At 41.0% G+C, this 19344-nt stretch overlaps 1 protein-coding gene across 1 annotated transcript; it reads left to right on the top strand.

Annotated features, from left to right (window-relative positions):
- Positions 1-7893: 7893 nt before the first annotated feature.
- On the top strand, positions 7894-19276 carry BTBD1 (BTB domain containing 1). The gene is made up of 8 exons (XM_064722050.1): positions 7894-8318; positions 12458-12614; positions 12857-12962; positions 14381-14578; positions 14839-15031; positions 15554-15641; positions 17132-17278; positions 18136-19276. The coding sequence occupies exons 1-8, from the start codon at positions 7921-7923 to the stop codon at positions 18292-18294; spliced, it is 1446 nt and encodes a 481-aa protein (XP_064578120.1). The 5' UTR covers positions 7894-7920; the 3' UTR covers positions 18295-19276.
- Positions 19277-19344: the final 68 nt, after the last annotated feature.

Raw genomic sequence — 19344 nt, 5'->3', positions numbered from 1 at the left:
CATCTCTTTTGAGTCATTATTTAGCTGGGTTATTATGAACAAGGACATTAGCGGTTTTAAAAATGTTGGGGAAAAAATGAGTTTATCTTTTCCATTTAAGTGCCAAAAAAAATTAGCAAAACCTAGGTGTATGTTTGACCTTTTCCATCAGACTTTTCTTCCTGGCTTCAAACTTTGCCTATACCCCAATATCAACACTGAAGTTTTAGCTGTGGAACGAGCCTCGTGTGCAAGGCAAACAGAAATGAAAACCGCTGTTCCTAGAAGTTACTGAGCATTTAATTCCAGGACGTTGGCAAGTGAGAATGTGTTGCCTGAAGAAAACAGCAAATGCACTTCCAGCGTGCCAGGCAAGCTCCTTCTGGAAGAATTAACACAATTTTTTGCAATAATGGGCACAATTCAGACTCCCTCCTGCTGAAAAGATACAAAGCAGGACTGCTAAGGTGGCTGAGCAAACAGGGCACCTGTCTGCAAGAGAAACACGAAGAGCTTGGCTTAGAGTGCACTCTTGTAAATACTAGAGGAGTTAACACCAGTGAGAGGAAAGAGCTCTTTAATTTGAAGGACGAAGCTGTGAAGAAACTGTCACTAGTTTCCAGAAACAGCCATGAGCAATAAAGGGTATTCCAAGTCTTTTACAGTAAATTTGGTCCGTTTAAGCAATAGATTGATATAGTATCACTCACAGAAAAGAACCTGGTGACCCAGAACATATCAATGTACTATCTATTCTATACAAACAAATCCTGGCATAGTTATTTCAAGTGAGAAAGATCTAGAATATGGCCATAGGCATACAAATGGGTTAAACCATGCTCAATCAAACTATCTGATAAAAACATGATGCAACTCCTAAAAGTAATTTAGTCCACCCAAGTGTCAAAATTGCCATTGGATGAGTCAGGGCTAAATTTACCACCTCCAAATGCCTACCTTTCAATGCACAGCCGTTCACTTCTCAAGCTTTCAAATGTATAGGCTGCTTATTTGTATGCAGCTGCCACAGTGCAGTCTCAAGATTCATGTCTCAAGCTTGGCTTCTCAGTTCCTGTGTCTCTGAAGTCAAACACTTCATGGGAAACGTCTTCCTTACCACCCTGCCAGCATATTCCAGCTCTGATTTGCACCCAGCTTGTCCCTCAAGTCCTTTTAAAACTTCTGAGTAGAAAATGTCAAGGCACATCATGTGGTAATCTCATAGCAACTCAACAGTAGAGACGCATTGTTTGAGTCTTTTGTGTTGAGATCTATCCACTTTTGAATAGAAAAATAATTATCAGCATCTGTTAGCAGAAGAGACCCCTGAAATGGGATGTTTGAAATGTTTGCCCAAAGGGCATGCTTTCCCCTTTCATTTTCATCTCTCACCCTATGAAAGAAACATTGCTGACCTTCCAGCTCCATCTTCCTTTGCATGTCCTGACAGAGGAGGCTCCCAAGCCCACCCATGACGGAGCTGAACATGTGGATTCTGGTGTGCCACACTTTCCATGGCAGAAATCTTTTTTTTCTCGCTACAGTTCCTTCTAACTCTGGCCTTCCTGCTCTGTGCCAAAATATCCTGGCTTCTATTTCAGGCTTTAGGAAGAAAATAAAACCACCAGCATTCTTGTTGACTTTATTTTTACAGATGAAACAAATTCTAGAGAAAAAGGAAAACTTGCTCGGTTGGCACCGTCCAAAACCACTGACCAACTTCCCCAAAGGCAAATAGTTCAAAATTTGGCTTAAATTGGAGATTAAGTCAAAGAGCAAACAATCTCACTGATCAAACAACACCCTCACTTGAAAACCAGGAGTTCTCAAAAACTAACACATGCATTTTTGACAACTCTAAGTGTTCTTGTGGGGGAGGAAGGGGAAAGAAGAACTTCAACTTCAACTGCTTGTAACACCACCCTCTATTCACATGTACCAGAACAGTGATATAAAAATGAAGGTAGGAATAGGGTGTCTTTAACAACACAATTACTAATCAAAGTGTTATATGAAAGCAGTGTTGATAAGCTGCTGTCACCAGAATAAATGTAACCTCCCAGCTCCCTGTCATACTCAATTCTATTCATTTCTTGATGTTGCAAAATCTTTTTTTTTCCCAAATTTTATAAATGGTAACATCATCATGAGACATGTGAATGCCCTAACTTGTAGAAAATCAAACAACTATTTAACCATTTAGCAATATTAGATGTCAGAAGAAGATTGAAAAATACAATTACATACACAAACTGCAGTGAAGCTTAGGAAAGCAAAACAGAGTAATGAAAACACGGACATGGAGAAATTGTCAGAGGATCATATTTATTGACAAGAGATTCCTGGAGCTCTGAACTTATGTTTCATGCGAAAGATAGTCCCTTCAGCAGCACAGTGCCACAACTGGTGATCCTTGACCACACTGCAGCACCCTTGTGTCAGAAGTTGTGTAATTTCTGTCTAAATAGTCATTTCAAAATAGGCAACCCAACTCTCTGTCGAATCACAAGTATCAGCCTTGTGTCACATTCCTCACTGGGAATCCTGGCCACAGCAAGAAGCCAATTCCACTTGTGGGGCCCCTCAGCTGGCAAAGCTCAACTCACGAGCAATGAAAATGCTTGGGCTGATGTTTGTTGGCTTCTTGATTAGAACATTTATCACTTCTTAGCACATGGAAGTTGTTCCTATCCAGTCCCTGTACCAAACGGCGGCAGATCAGTACTGATGTCAGGACTGAGAAGGCATTTGTAAGTGTGCCAGCAAAAAAATACTGCAGAAAATATAAAAATAGGTAATTTATTAATGGTCAGCTACAAAGTAGGAGATTAACTGGCCATTAGATCTTTGTCCACTTTTAGCCTGAGAAGCACCTCTTACCTTTAATAACTGCCCATTAAACCATGACTACTTTTCAGATTTAACATTATATTAAAACACAGTTGTCTTAATTTTAAATCCACAGTAATCTAAACAAACATAGGTAGCTGAACCTTAAAGCAAGCTCATGAAGATCAATGCAAGGATTAAGAGACACTATTTATATCACTTGGAAGCACTGCTCGTCTTCACACAGGGCTCTTGCCAAGCAGCAAGCCTTCCTTGCATTATGATGCCAGCTACAAAATGCCATCCTGCTACAAAACAACTTGTGTCATTCAATTTTTATGGAACTGAGCTGATCCATTTTGGAGGCTCTACTTTCCTGTATATGCAAGTGAGATTTTAAGGCAGGAGGAGTCAGTAACCAATAGTCCAGATAAGATGGTGGATTAAAAGGTGAATTAAGAGAAGAATTAAAAGCTTTGTGTTTGGGTCTTTTCTTAATGTGTTAATTTGCTGAGAGAGCATCTTAGACCACACAAAACTGCCATTCTCTAACAGCTTTAAAGCAAACTTCTTCTGTTTCTGAATTTCTTGTGAGCTGAGGGTGCAACAGGTAATAAGTGATGCTGTGTTGTAAATGCAGCTCGTATGGGGGGCAGGTGATCTGCTGAGGATTTGGGGGGATTCACCAACAACAATCACAGCATCAAAGAAGAATCCAAAGAGGAATTAGTGATCCATGACCACTCCACTTACAAATCTGAGTGTCTAAAGCAGAGCTGATTTTTGTGCTACAACCTCTCTATTCACCAAACAAAAGACATGTTGGAGTACAATTAATAGGCATTATATCAAAAGAGAGCATGTCAATTGTACTGTTTGTCTTAAACTGGAAATGGCAAGTGTGATTTCTCAGTAAGAATCTCATTAATTATGTGGAAAGTAAGCTGTTATCTAAATACCCTCATAGAATTGTAGGAAATAAGGATCCTGTCTTGAACACTGCTGTGCCTCAACCCATTGAACAGGGATTGAAAGGTAAACAGCTTCACAAAATAGCCACTGGTCAGTCATAAAGACATGATGGTCATAACAAATAAAATAATTTCCTCTCCTTTGTTTCTTCAGCTATGCAGCAGCAGAATGTTTTTGATTCGTCAAAATACATGTCAAAGTATAGCATTTTTCATAGAACCAGCCATGTCAGTGTTTGAAATTTTATGTAAAATAGGTATGTGGTGAGTAGAATTTTCTATGGCTTAAATAATTTGTTTTGTTTTTGTAATTACTTTCAGAGAAAAGATGTGATGAATATTGCTGTTGCCCCTTGCTGTATGTTTTTGAAATGCATAAATTGCTGAATGAGAAAGGAAATAGAAACTGGAGTCCTCAAAAACTTCCATGACACATTTGTATCAGATGTACACATCTCTAAGCTGCAATTCCGAAAAAATTCTTTAATTTTTCGGAATTCCGAAAGAAATGCTTTAATTAGCAGGAATGTTTATTGTAAGTAATAATTACTCTACAGTAATAGAAACTAAAGTACAAATCATTAGTACTGTCACTAAAAATGAGAAAAGTATCATTATAAGAGGGCACAAGATACATAATTAACTTAATACTCCAGGACAGGTAGCCAGCACAGGTGAAAATGTGAAATAAAATCCTCAGATACAAGAATTACTTTTAGAAATTACAGTGAAAGAATTATTATGAATTCTAAAAATTCTGAGAATGTTGCATTCTTATGGTCAGTTTTTGAATACAGGTGAATTTATAACAGAGAAAAAAATACCAGTTTCTATTATTACAGCTTTTTAAAATCAACATTAAATAGTCACTTTACAAGACATAAGAATAAAACTTAATCCCTTTCCTTAGCATTACTCAGATCCAAGACTGAGTTTTCTGAGCCTGAGTGGATCCTGTGCTCCAAAAACAGGATCTGTTATCTGCAGAGCCCACATCTCAACAGTACAGGGATGCAAGCCAGAGACAAGATAACCACAAGAAAAAGCCCAGAGATACAACATTGTTTTGTGGTTGTTATTAACTGTAGTTACAAAAAATTACACATTTGAGCAACTGTAATGCTACTGATAATTCAAGTGATGGGAACAGTAATATGCATGTCTGTCATTCACAGCAGTGGCATGGATCAGAGGTAGGGCATTTTTAGAGTTTAATTGAGCATGGAAAGGAAAATATGTCATCAAATGGCTCCAGCCAGGAAGCTTAATCAGAAACAAATCTGTGATTTACTCTGAATTATTCCCTTCCCTCCTGAAGCAGAGAAAGGATGCTCACTGCTTATGAGAACAATTGCTAATCACTGTGAAAATATGAGCCAGCTCAGAAACTCTGATCATAACAACAAACAGCTCCTTGGAGCATACACAAAGCTGAGTTCATGTGGGGAAAAGAAGGAAAGGGAGGAGAATTTAAATCATTTCAGGAACAAATGGTTGAAAACAATACTCTCAGTAACCTAAAGCTTTTTGATGGCTCTCAGAGAACTGGCCCCATTTCAGGGGCAGGGAGGCCAGGGCCACTGGGCAGCATTCCTGCGGCCCTGGGACATCCCTGGCATCACAGCTATCTCAGAAATCCCTGCAGTTTGATCACAGCATTCTCTGCTTCCTCCTCAGTCCATGTAAACACTCTGTGTCCTCTCTCTCCCTGCTCACAGGTGAGGGAGCCTCAAGCCTTGGAGAGCACTTTCTTCGTGAATTTCCGCAGAAAAAAGGCACCAGGTCAGTATGGGCTTGCTCAGGCTGTTTTGGAGATCTTGAAAAGTAGCTGCTCAAAAGCAGACACTCCCTGACATTCTGTTTTCCTGGCTAGGGATCAGGACAACCTTCACAGCTACATAACATAATACTGTTGAACTTTTGTTTGCAGCCCTTGATTTGTAACCATTTTGATATGTGAGATCAAACAGAACAATGTCTTCTTGAGCTGCTTATATAAATAATTTTTATCCTATACTAATTTCTGCTATTTTACCTAGACAAAACCTGGACACGCTGAGAAAGCAAATAATGGGATTGTATTTTAGTGACATTCATGTGCAGCCCTTTTGGGAAAAGCATTGTATATTATTTCTGATCTGGACTGGCAAATACAATCCCATGACATCACATTTAAAAATGGCTGTGATCCACCCACTGAGAATGCCAAAGAAAAGCTGGCTGATTTTTTTTTCAAGGAAGCTAGCACAAAGATTACAAGGTGAAACAAATGTCTGAGGCTCATTGTCTACATGAAGAAAAGACCAGTGTCAAAAGGAAATGTGTTACTTAATATTTTCTTAGTTCTCACTTTCAAAACTGTTTCAATTAGTGCATTTGGCATTTAGCTGAACAGATCAGATGGACATCCTGGTCACATTTCTGCTTTTCTTTGTCCCTTGTCTTTGTCTCCTTTTCTCCTTTCCTGTTTGGTTTTCTTTTTTTTTTATTTTAGACTTTTATTTGTTTTGTTTTATTTTTGTTTCTTTCCCCTCATTTTCTCTCTCCATTTTCTTTCTCAGACCATCACACAGGTCTTTCCATTCATTCTTTTCCTACATTGCAGAGCTTTGCCTCCTTATGACTGATTTCTCATCCCTGAAGCTGTCTTACACACTGTGTGCCCCAGCTGACCTCCTTTTACATCTCTGGTGCATCTTTCCCTTTTTCCTCAGCCCTCTTCCATCCCTGTTAACCTCCTCTAGTGTTACTGACACTTTCTGCAAACAAGGTTCTCTCTCAGCAGAGCAGTCATGGCTGTTGCTCTCAGCTGACACATTAACCTGGGAGTGAGCACAGAACAATAAAAGCAAAAAGACAGCAATGACAGAAATGCTCATTAATACTCAGGTCATCCCATCACTGAAAAATAAAAAATCCCATTTAAATGAAAATTATCCATTTGTGCCCAAGGTGTCAGTGTCTCACATCTCTGTCTCTAAGCTATCAAGGGAATGTGGGGCTCCCCTTCCTTCCCTTCTTTGTCCACCTTGGGAGAGGAAAAGTGCAGAGATGATACCTTCATTCTTCTAGGTCAGCAGTATGATTTTATTTTTAAATATAGCCTCTGTGCAGAGCTAGCTGCTGCTTTCTGGTCGGTACACTATATCTTCTGGTGCCCTTTCCCACTATAGTTTACCCTGCTGAAATTGCTTCCATCTCGCTAAAGGCTCTCAAAAACTTGTTCTGCGAAACGGACCACATTTGCTTGGTCTCAGTTTTGTCCTAATTATAAACCTGAATGCAGAGCGGTGACATGTTCTATTCCTCTTTTAGCCACACGCTTCCATAAATGCTGACAAGCCGGGAGCGGTGACAAACAGCTCCGTGCAAATCGCCGCTGTGCTTACAGCACAGCCCCAGCAGATGGCAAAGGGAATCGCCTCCCCTCTGCAGCGGTTTGACAGGGCCGGGAAAAAGCAAACACCTCGTGTTCCTTTTCCCTCTTTTCCCTAAAATCTGAGCAGGACAGTGCCCGGGTAATCTCCTGCCTGCACGCTGAGCTGTGCCAGCGCTGCTGGGGTACAGCGGCCTCTCTGGCTCCTGAGAGGCTAAAACACCAAATGTCGACAAACACACTACGTACAGAAGGACTCTAAGGTGTGTGTGCCTTAAAATGTTTCCACTTTACCTCAGAAATATTTAAAATACGTCAGGGGCCCTTGTTCTGCCTGTTACCGCAGCGGAGCGGGCGTTATGGAAATGAATTTGCATTTCACGTGCCCGAGCACAATCGCTGCCATTTATTCGCTCCCACGGCCGTGGCGTTATCAGCTCCGTGCCTGCCGCGGCGCTCCGTGCCCTGCCCGCGGCTCGGGAAGGGCATTCCCTGGGCACGGCCGCTCCCGGACGCCTTGACTGGCCTAGTGAGCGGCGCAGTCCCGGGGCACCTCCCGGGGCACACCCTGGGCATACTCCAGGGCACATCCCCGAGCACATCCCAGGCTCATCCCGGGCACCTCCCGGGTCAGGCCGGGCGGCTGCTCCGGCGGGGCCTGCGCGGGCAGCGGCGCGTGCGCGGCGCGGGGCGGGGCGGCGCTGACGCCGGGGCGGCGCTGACGGAGCGCCCGGCGCGGCCCGGCCCGGCGCGGCCCCGAGGGCGATGGCGGCCGCGGGGGGCGGCCCGGGGGCGCCCGCGGAGACGCCACCCGCCACCGCCGCGGGTGTCGCCGCCGCCGAGGCCGGCGCGGTGTTGCAGCGGGAGCCGCTGTACAACTGGCAGGCCACCAAGGGGTCGCTGCGGGAGCGCTTCGCCTTCCTCTTCTCCAACGAGCTCCTCAGCGACGTGCACTTCGTGGTGGGCAAGGGCAGCGCCCGCGGCGGCGGCGGCGGTGGGGCGGCGCCCCCCGGGCCCGGGCAGCAGCGCATCCCCGCCCACCGGTTCGTGCTGGCGGCCGGCAGCGCCGTGTTCGACGCGATGTTCAACGGCGGCATGGCCACCACCTCGGCCGAGATCGAGCTGCCCGACGTGGAGCCCGCCGCCTTCCTGGCGCTCCTCAGGTCAGCGCGGGGCGGGGGCGGCCGCGCACGGCCGGGGCTCCGCGGCCCCGCTTGGCCGCCGCTGCCCTTTCCTCGCTCCGCGGCCCCTCCCGGCTCCTGTCCCCTCAGAGCCCGGCCTGTCCCCGCTGCCCGTCCCTGCAGGGAGGTGCAGGGAAGGCGCGGCAGTACCTTGTGGGCTCCACGCAAGGTCACACCGCCCCTCCACCGTGTTTTGGTCCCCTCTTGCTCTTTACCCTGCACTGTTTTCCCGAGAGAAGTGCCCTAATTCCATGGCAGCTGACTGTACGTTTAGGGAAGCACTCGGTGGGTGTCTGGTTGGGCACTTCGATTCAGTGTTTTGGTTTGTTAAAGTAAAGTGATGGGAATTAGTGGGTCCCCTTGGTGTTGCAACTATCCAGCCGTCTTCTAATAGTGACTAAGGGACAGAGGCTGTTGTACCAAGCTTTTCTTTTCATTTGACTTACCTTGAAATTTGATACTTACTTGGAAGTCTTAGTCATCTTCCTGTTCGCTTTTCTTTGTCAGCGATGATAATAAGTTGTTACATCTTTTTGCTATAATAACACCCATTGTAGTCATGTGCAGAGAGGAAACGTGCAGCAGAAGGCAGTAACCAGCTGATTTTCACTGCCAGGCCATCAGAGCGTGACCCTGGGAGCGCAGTGATAGCAGAAAGGGTATAAAGTGTGCTAGTGATTTCTAATCTGGGCAGAGTAGGATATGCTAGTTCACATACTCACAAAACTGATGAGTTTACCTACCATTTCTCTTTACTCACTGTAGTGACAAATAAAATTGATTGTGTTCATAGAAACAGTTGCTAATGGTTTATTTGTGCCTTGGGCTGTGGTGCGGTATAACTTTATAACCTGTATAACCTTAAGGTTTCTATCAGAGAAACCACTCTGCTCAGCAAAAAATATAAACCATAAAATATATAAAACAGTTCTCTGTAATAAACATTTGGGAAACAAGTAATACTGTTTCCTGGAAGTAAATACGTAGTGTCTCAGAGGTTTTTTTGTGATAGGAGAAACTCCAAAGTCTTGGCAAGACTTTGTTCTTTTGCTGATGCCTAAGAGACAGGAACAATTAGAAGGGTCACCTGTCCTTAGGTAATCACGGGCACAGGAGATAAAGCAAGCAATGTGCACAAAAACCCCATGAGCAGCAATCTCTTTCTGTTGCTGTTAGCAAATGAAGTGTTCTTTGTGGATTTTTTGTGCAGAGGAGCAAGAGGTAGTGGGAAGTGTCTTTCAAGCAAATTGGTTCTGAAGTTTAAAAGTAAATTACAGTGCACATGTATTCGTTTCTGTCTGTATATGTGGGGAAAACGCTGGACAGTGAAAAGTGGGTATAATAATGAAAATAGAAACACAGGAGCAGAGATTTCTAAGAGATTCCTCAGTAAAGATAAGAGGGATGGCATTTGAACACTGAGGAGTGAATGAGGAGACGTTGTTAGGAGCAGACAAAAGCACTTGTGTTGGCAGAGCTGCCGGTGCGTAATGGCCAGGGGAGCTGCGTCAGGGAGCTCTGCCTTGTCTGAATGTCACCACACTGTCTGTGCCAGCTCGTCAGGACGTTCTCCCATGCCATGTATATTTCTTTGAGCTTATATTGAAATAAATACACATTGCAGTACCTTGTTAAAAACATATCTAGGGAAAACTTCTGTGATACATGCCAGTACTGGACTTCTTCCATGATGGAAATAACATGGGGTCTTTTCCTTGACCGAAGGAGGCAGGAATCATACCTTGCACCTTGTTGGCCTCTTCTATCTGTCATTAGTAATTCCCTCAGATAATAATAATTACATTTCACAGACCATTTCTTTAATATTTGAAAATAGCAGTTTGAAGTATATTGGCTAGAAATTAAGTCAGGATCTTTGAATACGCATAGCAAATGAACACCAAGTAAAGGAAATGTTTAAGTAATGCAAAACTTTCTAGGTGTAATTTACTAATTATTTAATGTTCCTCAGCTCATTTCCATTTTATTTACTTGTGGTTTGTTAAGTCATGTCTGTAGTTTATGTGTTTCATAAGGATGTACTGGCAAATGCCACTTGTAAATTAAAGGAAAAGATTTTTTAATGAAAAAAAAAGTAATTTGACAGATAAATCCTTAAGAGCTGAAATAATATCAAAGTCACAAAGTTTGAATATATTTCCCAATGAAACAACTTTTGTGTGTGTTTCTCACTACAAAATGAGTAGCAATGATCAAGAAAATTCAGGTTGTCTCAGTAGGTTTCTAGTTTATGGTTTCTTTTTGCTGGTTTTACTAAGATTTTTTTTTTAAATTTTCATTCATATTTTACAATAAGCCAACTTGTCCTTTGATCACAGAATAAAGGAAAGTGATGATATGGCACAAGTTAACAGTCTGTCTTCCAAAGATCTTTTCAGAGAATTTTGGCAAGCGGTAAATAAAGGGGTAATCAAGACTAACTTGAAAAAAATATTCCTGTATGCTTTTGTAATGGTGAAAACATTTCAGCTACTGAGAGGATGCTCACACAAGGGGAGAAGGAAGTGCTAACCTGAGAGTAAAGAAAAATAGCATAAAATATATGAGAGGCTTTTATAGACTGAATGATTGACTGGTCACTTGGAAAAATTGTTTGTTCTCGTCACCAAAAATGTTCTTCCACTGTGCACATACATCCCTCAGCTTCCCATTCCCTCATCCTGGATGCCAATAAAATTAGTGATTGTCAGTGCCACAGGGTTCAGTGGAGGAGGAGCAGAGGTGTAAACAGAAAGCTGTGCTAGTTCAGGCGTGCCACAGAGGGGAGAGGTAACACAGACACAGCTCCTGGCACACAGGAGCAGGGGATTTGTGCAGGGAGGACACACCTAGGGCTGCACCCTGTTCCTTTGGAAGGTACAGCAGAAAGTGAAACACAAGCCAAATGAGCCCCTCTGGTGTGTCACCAGTATTGGTTTTTTTACAGCCTGTTAATCAACTTTTACATTATTTGGACTCTAAGCTCCTATAAAGTCATGCAACAAAAGTTATGGTATTTTAAACTGATTATTTTAAATCTTAGAACCAAAATGGAAATGCACTGTTCTAATGCTTCAATGAAGAGCTTGTCAATTTAGTATGTAAAAGTGTGCCTGTGAAATATTTGTTTCTCAAAAGTAAATTTGTCAGCAGTTGTGAGGAACAAGTCAGCCCATCGTTTTCATCAGCAGGTAATAATAGTTCATAGCTTTCATAAATCAGTTCTAATTGAACTGATGAAACTTCAGCATGAAACTTCTACTTAAAAAAAAAAACAAACAGTTTTCATTGTGGAATTCTTGCATTTGCTAGTATGCCCTGGTTTATTATATTTAATTACCTATGTGTGTTGGGGACAAATGTATTTTTGTAAATCACAGACTATTCTTGATTGTTATCTGAAAAGCTGATGAAATTTTGCTAAAATTATCTTAAATGTCACCTCTAAGAAAAGTTATTTTTAAAAAGACAACAACTGCTCAGGAAACAGGTTTTTTCCCTGGTATTGGTGGAGGCTCCTATATTCTGGTTCACAGCTTATGCTAAAATCTCAACCAATCCTCTTGCCTCAGGCACTGAAGACAAGCCAGAGCGTGGCAGAAGAGTCAAGGTCATGTGCTAGAATGTACTCCCTTTTCCTCTCTGAATACTACAGAGGGGTAACTTTGACACAAGATGTTCTCACAATCTAAGTCCTTGACACTATTCCCTCATGGAGGGGAAGCCAGTGTGCACTGTCAGTAAATGAATTTCAGGAGCACAGCCACAGAGGATTGTGCATTGATATTTTCCTGATGAACTGAGAGCATGCATTCGTAGGTTAAGTAATTCTGAGCTCAGCTGTTGTTTACAGTTGGGGAGCTATGTATAACTAGCACAACCAGATCAGTCCTAGGGAGTAATACATATTTAAAACAAATGTATGCCATTAGGTTAACATAATAGTCTTTCTTGAACCTTTTAACTTACCTTCTTTATTTAGAAAGATGCTATGAGGTCAGCTGTTGCACTGTTCACAGTGCAAATCCTTGGCCTGTTTTCTAAATGCAAAGAGACTGTTGTGCTTGGCTGCTCCTCTAAAGATATGTTTTTATGATCTGTATTTGTGTATTGATTTATAGGTTTCTTTATTCAGATGAAGTTCAAATTGGTCCAGAAACAGTCATGACTACTTTATACACTGCTAAAAAGTATGCAGTCCCTGCCCTGGAAGCACATTGTGTGGATTTCCTAACAAAGCATCTCCGAGCAGATAATGCCTTTATGCTGCTTACTCAAGTAGGTAAATTTAAGCTTAGTTTTGATTTACTAGAAGAATTCCCAATTGGAGGGAAATTACTAATTCTCTTTAATTATGTACTCCTTTGAGATTTTAAGTGCTCTTTAAGGTATAAACACAAAGAGTACTTAGACAAATCAAGTTATTTCAATTTATGTCTATACTAGAGGTAAAATGCTTGCTTTTTAAGATTATCAGTTTGTCAGCTTTATGCTTAAGATGTACTTCTTTATCTTTGCAGGCTCGTTTGTTTGATGAACCTCAGCTTGCTAGTCTTTGTCTGGACACAATAGACAAAAGCACCATGGATGCCATAAGTGCAGAAGGCTTTACAGATATCGACATAGGTGAGTCACTTGTGTGTCCATGAAATGACAGTGCTCCAGGATAGTTCCTTCCCCCATCTGAGTGTGCAGAGTCCCAAGCACCTCTTCACTTCTGGGCCATCCACCCCTGCAGTGCTTTCCTTCAGCTTCACTCCTGAGCTGGGCTGTGCCCTGTGTCCCCGTTTCAGTAGCAGTGGTGTCCCAGGGCTCCCACTGTGGTGACACCACACTTCATTGCAGCCAAAGCTTTCACTTGCTGAGGGCTGTGCCTCATGCCTGAGGCATCCATAGCTGCTTTTCATGTGCAACAGGAATCATACTGTTCTGTTGCCTCATGGTATTTATCTATTCAGTTGCACAGATCAGGTACAATTAATGAAATCTGCTTTAAAAAAGGAATACATGAACTGCTAGTTTCTGTTTAATCTTCTATCAAAAGCTAGCAGTTGTAAATTTACTTACTCAGTTTCATTGCTACTGTATGTATCTAAGGTTTTACTCCAATTCAGCTAGATTGTGGGGAAAATTCATACTGAAGGAAGGTGTTTCACTGCATAAAGAAATTTTAAAGCCATTGTTAACTCATGTTCAGTAGGATTTGTACTCAGGCTGAGCAGTCTTTAGTCTTGGTAAGTCTCAATCTGTTTTGACTTTCCAATATGCTATTTTCTGTAACTGCAAACATGCCTTACTTAAATTCAAGGCAGATAAAAATTCCCAAAGACAGAAGATTCAGAATATTGAAACCCATTTGTTTTTTGACTTGTATTCGATGATAATTTGTGCTTACCTGTTAATCAAAGAAAGCCAGAAGGAGTAATAAGTACAGGATAAGTTGCTTTTTAAACATGTACCTTGCCTCAGATCTTGTGTTTCACCTTCAGGCTTGGTGGATAGCAAATATGTCAGTGCTTAAGATGGCTTTCATGTATATTTAAACTGGTTTTTGTGAACCACTGCTTCTTGTGGCTATAGTTGATCCAGATGGGCAGGTGGCTGCCCAGATGAGAATATGACACTGTCATTGTGAGTAACTTGGTTTTTTAGTGTCATCATGAGTAACCTGGTTTTTTAGTAGTGTGCATTCACTGTTTGGTCACTTTCAGTTTAGATCTTGCCCTAGCAATGAAAATCCTTCAGGATAGTTGTTATCACTATAGACATTAGTTACACTCTTATGGATCCAGAAGAAAGCTCATACCCTGTCTTCATAGCAGGAAAATTAACTTTTAGTTTGGCATCTATATGTTGTTGAGAGATTATTTTTTATGTAAGATAAATTATGTGTAATACATACACACACATAATAATAAGACAAATCTAATAGTCTTGTTATGGATGTTCTTAGTGTGTAATTAGTATTTTAAGCTTACATAGTGTAGCACTGTTACTGGCTTGGATGAAAACTGACCTGAAGCTGCTAATATTTTTTCCTCTAGACACATTATGTGCAGTTCTAGAAAGGGACACGCTCAGCATTCGAGAAAGTCGGCTCTTTGGAGCTGTTGTTCGCTGGGCAGAAGCAGAATGTCAGAGACAACAACTGCCTGTGACATTCGGGAACAAACAGAAAGTCCTTGGAAGAGCTCTTTCCTTAATCCGTTTTCCACTAATGACTATTGAAGAGTTTGCAGCAGGTGAGTTCTGGAGTTCTTTGTCTTACTGTTAGACCATGTCTCAGTGCTGTTTAACTGTGTTTAGATGCTTAACACTCAATTCTGTTATTAATGTTGTACTAATAACAGTTGTGATGCACAAATGAAAGCAAAACCTTCTGCAGATTATGCTCTGGCCATTGGAAAATGTTATTGCTGTCTTCAGTTTGTGATATGTGTGGTTTAAATACAACAGCTGGAGTAATCCTTCAAATCATCTTACAAGTTTTATGTTTTCACAGGCCCTGCTCAGTCTGGAATCCTGTCGGATCGGGAAGTAGTAAATCTCTTTCTGCACTTTACTGTCAATCCCAAGCCTAAAGTTGATTATATTGACCGACCCAGGTGTTGCCTTAGAGGAAAAGAGTGCAGCATAAACAGGTTCCAGCAGGTGGAGAGTCGCTGGGGCTACAGCGGAACCAGCGACCGCATCAGGTGGGGCTTCACAATCTCTGTGAGGGGAAGACAGAAATGGGTGGGGAGAAAGGGAACAAATCATTCAACTCTGACTCTTTGGTATAAGATACAGTAGCAGACATGCTGGCTCTGTTGCACACATTTGATCTTTTCCATTTTTTTAGCTATTACACCCATGAGATAAAAACAAGAATGAGATTCAGGAGGATTGGGTGCATTCTAGAATGATTGGGTGTTATCTGTATATTTCTTTTTCAAATACCAAGTCTTGATCTGTTTTCATTTTGGAGATACTGAAAAGAATCTGGTTATGTTTTGTTTATTAATACTGAATATCTTGAGGAATTAGCAAAGCTTTAACCTGTGAAGCTGGCAAAATATTTTTCTTAGTATTGAAATCTAAACAAAAAATACTATTTAAAAAAATGCAATGCCATTCTCAGTTTACTTGCCTACACTTCAGTGGGAGTCTTTTTCCTACTTGAAATAAGGTAACACACTCACCAGAGTTATTTGAATTCCTTTCTTGTGTCTTATCAGGTTCACAGTTAACAGAAGAATTTCTATAGTGGGATTTGGATTATATGGATCTATTCATGGACCCACAGACTATCAAGTTAATATACAGGTACAGTATATTATGTTTAAACAGGCTTGTACACGTGTAGGAACTTGCAAAAGGAAGCTACACTTGTAGCACTTGCAGAAGCTTTGGTCTGTATTTGGGAGGGAGCAATTGACAGGCCAGGAGTCTAAGCTGTGTTTTGTCACAAGTGGGCTCAAGTGGGTGATTAGGCAAAAGAACACTGTGGAACTCTGTTCCCTTTCTCCTGTATTCTCCTGTCCTTCAGTCATTTTCAGTGTAGGTGTTTCTCAACATCCAGCTTTTTTCCTCTTTTCTCAAGCCTTTCCTAATAGGAAATATGTACTGATATTGTACTTGGGTATGTTATGTTCTTCAGTAGCCTGTGTGCTTCTTACAAAGATTTGATTTTCGTAATTTGTTCCTTTTAGTTTCTTTTGAACAAGCCTCCTCATTTTTCTCTTTTTGAAGTTTAGCACAGCTGTGGGGGATTTGCTTTTGTTGTTCATGTGGGAGTGTTGACTCTCAGTATATTATGGACACTGTTACATAGTGTTTCCATTATGAAATTTTGAATCTGATCCTGCTCATCACTCAGCACCAAATCAAGGGTTGCGTTTCTTCCTACTGAGCAATTGGTTAGCAGGCTCATGAAGTGGCCAGTGATAGCATCTAAAAATGTTCCCCTGCTTGGTGTCCTGATGTGACCCTTGCCTGGTCCCAGCAGGCAATTGAAGACACCACTAAAATCATATTTCCTGCTCTTGTAGCCTGTTAGATCCCAAAGCATGCTGTGGTCAGGATTGTCTTCTAGGAGTATTGATCCAGCACTATATTTTTTTTTCCATTTTGAGTGGAATTTCAGTCTATTTGAATTATTTTTCTTGCAGAGATTAGTTTTGTTTAGATTCTAAGCTTTTTAACAAGATCTTAGGATTCCATGACTGGCACAGTTTTACCCTGTGCTATTACTACACTGGAACTAGTGATTCTTACTCACCACTGAAATTGAAGGCAAAATAAACATTGTGTGATCTGAGTAGAATTTTTATACTGAATCAAGATTAGAAATAAATTGTATAAAACATAACAGCACAAGTTTCTGTTTTCTTTTATGAAGGTGTTATTGACTGCCAACATTATCTGTAAAAACTTGTTTTCTAAACTAGCCACAGGCAGCAAATAAGATTCCCTCATGTGGGCTGTGAAGGTGTACAGAGATCAGCAAACCTAAGCCCAGGATTAGATGTTGTATATGCAGGTCAGGAGCTGGAGGTGTGAGAGCTGTTCTCCATCTCCCAAGCTTGCACAGACTTTCACCTGCCTGGAGCAGTGCCCAGAGCCGTCATTCCGAGCTGCTGCGTCAGCTCCAGTCAGGAAATCACAGCTCCCTTCCAGCTGGGATTGCACTGTCCTTGCATTAGGCTGGGTGGGGTAGGCAAGTGTTTGCTTGTAACCTTCTCACGTGCATGCAATCAGAACCTTTCTCATGCCATAAAGCTCCATAAAGCTACAATGTTCCTGCTTTTGCCCAGATAATCGATTATGAGAAGAACCAGACGCTGGGACAGAACGACACTGGATTCAGCTGTGATGGAACAGCCAGCACCTTCAGAGTTATGTTCAAGGAGCCCATAGAGATCCTGCCCACGGTTTGCTACACTGCTTGTGCAACCTTGAAAGTAAGAATGTCTAACAGGACAGAAGAAAGTGTTACTTTGATGCAAGAGTTATTCTTTTATCAGTCTTCTGATGGGAAAATGTCTTCTAAATCTTGCATTTATTTTAACTTTAGGGCTAAAGAAGAACGCAGTTAGAACTCTGCTGTAATTTGTAAGACTGTTAAATCTCTTCTGGGCCACAGCATGGAATTCATAAGTGGATCCTTTGTGCCTTCCCACTTTTTTGCTTGATGTAGGAGTTAGAATAGTTCTAATGGAGGTCACTGGTTCTGTGTGGGAAAAAAGCACTATCTAGAAAACATAATCTGGCAGCTCTCTATCAGAATTTAAGTTTGATTTCTTTTATCAAGGATATTCTAACCACTAGCTAAATTCAAGAAAACAGCTTTTTTTATCTCTTTCTATATACTGGCGCAGAAATAATAGGTAAGAATTACTTGTTCTCAGAAAGTCTCCTCTTAGTGTTGTGGACAAATTTATTTCTCAAAAATATTTTAATGTTCTTCTAAATATAATTTCCTATACAGAAATCAGAGTTTGGTGGGTTGGAAAAATACTGCACATAAAAAGCAGCTGAGTCAGGGAACTAAGTAAGAATACAGACAACCTGTGTGATAAGGAGAAATACTTGGAAGTATTCATTACCAGTTGGATTAAATCAACTGGTTTAAGTCTGCTGTCAGAGAAATGTATTTTTCTTATTTAGACATAGGCCCTTGCTTCTGTTGCCTGTGATTTTGTATATAATTTATATGACATGGGTGCAGAAATTTTATACTACTAAAATAGCCCAAGTCAGCAATTTTTGGGTCCTGCCCACTTCCATTCTGTTGCTAATCTGTTGTGATGTTTTTCAGGGTCCTGATTCCCACTATGGAACAAAAGGTTTGAAGAAAGTGATCCATGAATCTCCTACTGCTAGCAAAACATGCTTTGTCTTTTATAGTTCACCAGGTAACAACAATGGTACATCAATAGAAGATGGACAGATACCAGAAATAATATTTTATACTTAGTTTCACATGATGATCTGGAATGTGTTGGTGTCTCAGTGGACTTCAGCTCACTATTGGCAGCAGTTAAAAAAATTCTGTTAAATTACTTTAATGTGTAAAAAAAAAACCTAATTTGTTTGAGGGGTACCAGAAAAGCTATTTTTTTTCCGCATCGTTATTGGTAGATTGTAATTTAGTTTTTCCTCTAAACAAAATGTTAATGGAATAAGTACTCTGTATATTGAAAAGTTTGTTTTAAGTAGTACCTTGTGGTTAATTACTTTGTGTTTTCACCCCTTTGTTTCTCATGTAGTAAAATTCATTTTTTGAACTGGAAAATCCTTACTTGTTATGAACAACTTGTGTATGTTTTCTCCAATCTGTCCTTAAAAGACAGTAAAGCTGCTGCTGTAGTCCCATCTTGCACTTCTTTCCAAAATGACCTTGGATTGACCCTATGGACATGGATTGCTACTGTATTTTTTTGAAGTACATCAGCAAAGCTGCATTCATATTGCCATCATCTTGACTTTTTCCAAGAGCCATGGAGAATTAATGGACTTTGCACTGCAGAGAACATCTGCAGCAGCGCAGAAGAATAAATATCAAGTCAAATTCAGCAAGAAACAGATCTTTCCCGAATCTCTCTTAATTCAGAAGGGCTGTTTTGGAATATAGAACTGGTTATGCAAATAGCCACTGTATATATACATATGTGCCTATAAAAGATGTATAATGTGAAAATGAGAATATGAGACTTGTAATGATGTTATTTTATCACTGGATATTCTAGTACTAAAAATATTAGTATAAATCTAAGGATTATTGGTGTGCAAGGAGTTTTACAGATTGCATACAATCATTTGATGCAAATGCTGTATGTACATAGTATTCAGTGCTTTGCAGTATGTACCATGTAGTAACAGAATGGCTTGGTGTACAAAGACCTGTACCCTCTCCCACGTCATACTAAAATTTAAGAATGCAGGAGAAAAAATAAGAACATTTCCTTTCTTAAGGGTGAAAATGGGGAGGTCACGCAGGTTTGGGGTGTCCAAAGGCTGCATGTAG

Source organism: Zonotrichia leucophrys, chromosome 10 (genome assembly GCF_028769735.1).
Source record: "Zonotrichia leucophrys gambelii isolate GWCS_2022_RI chromosome 10, RI_Zleu_2.0, whole genome shotgun sequence".
Taxonomy (NCBI): Eukaryota; Metazoa; Chordata; class Aves; order Passeriformes; family Passerellidae; genus Zonotrichia; species Zonotrichia leucophrys.
Note: the sequence above shows the minus strand (reverse complement) of the source record. Positions and strands in the feature narration are given on the sequence as shown.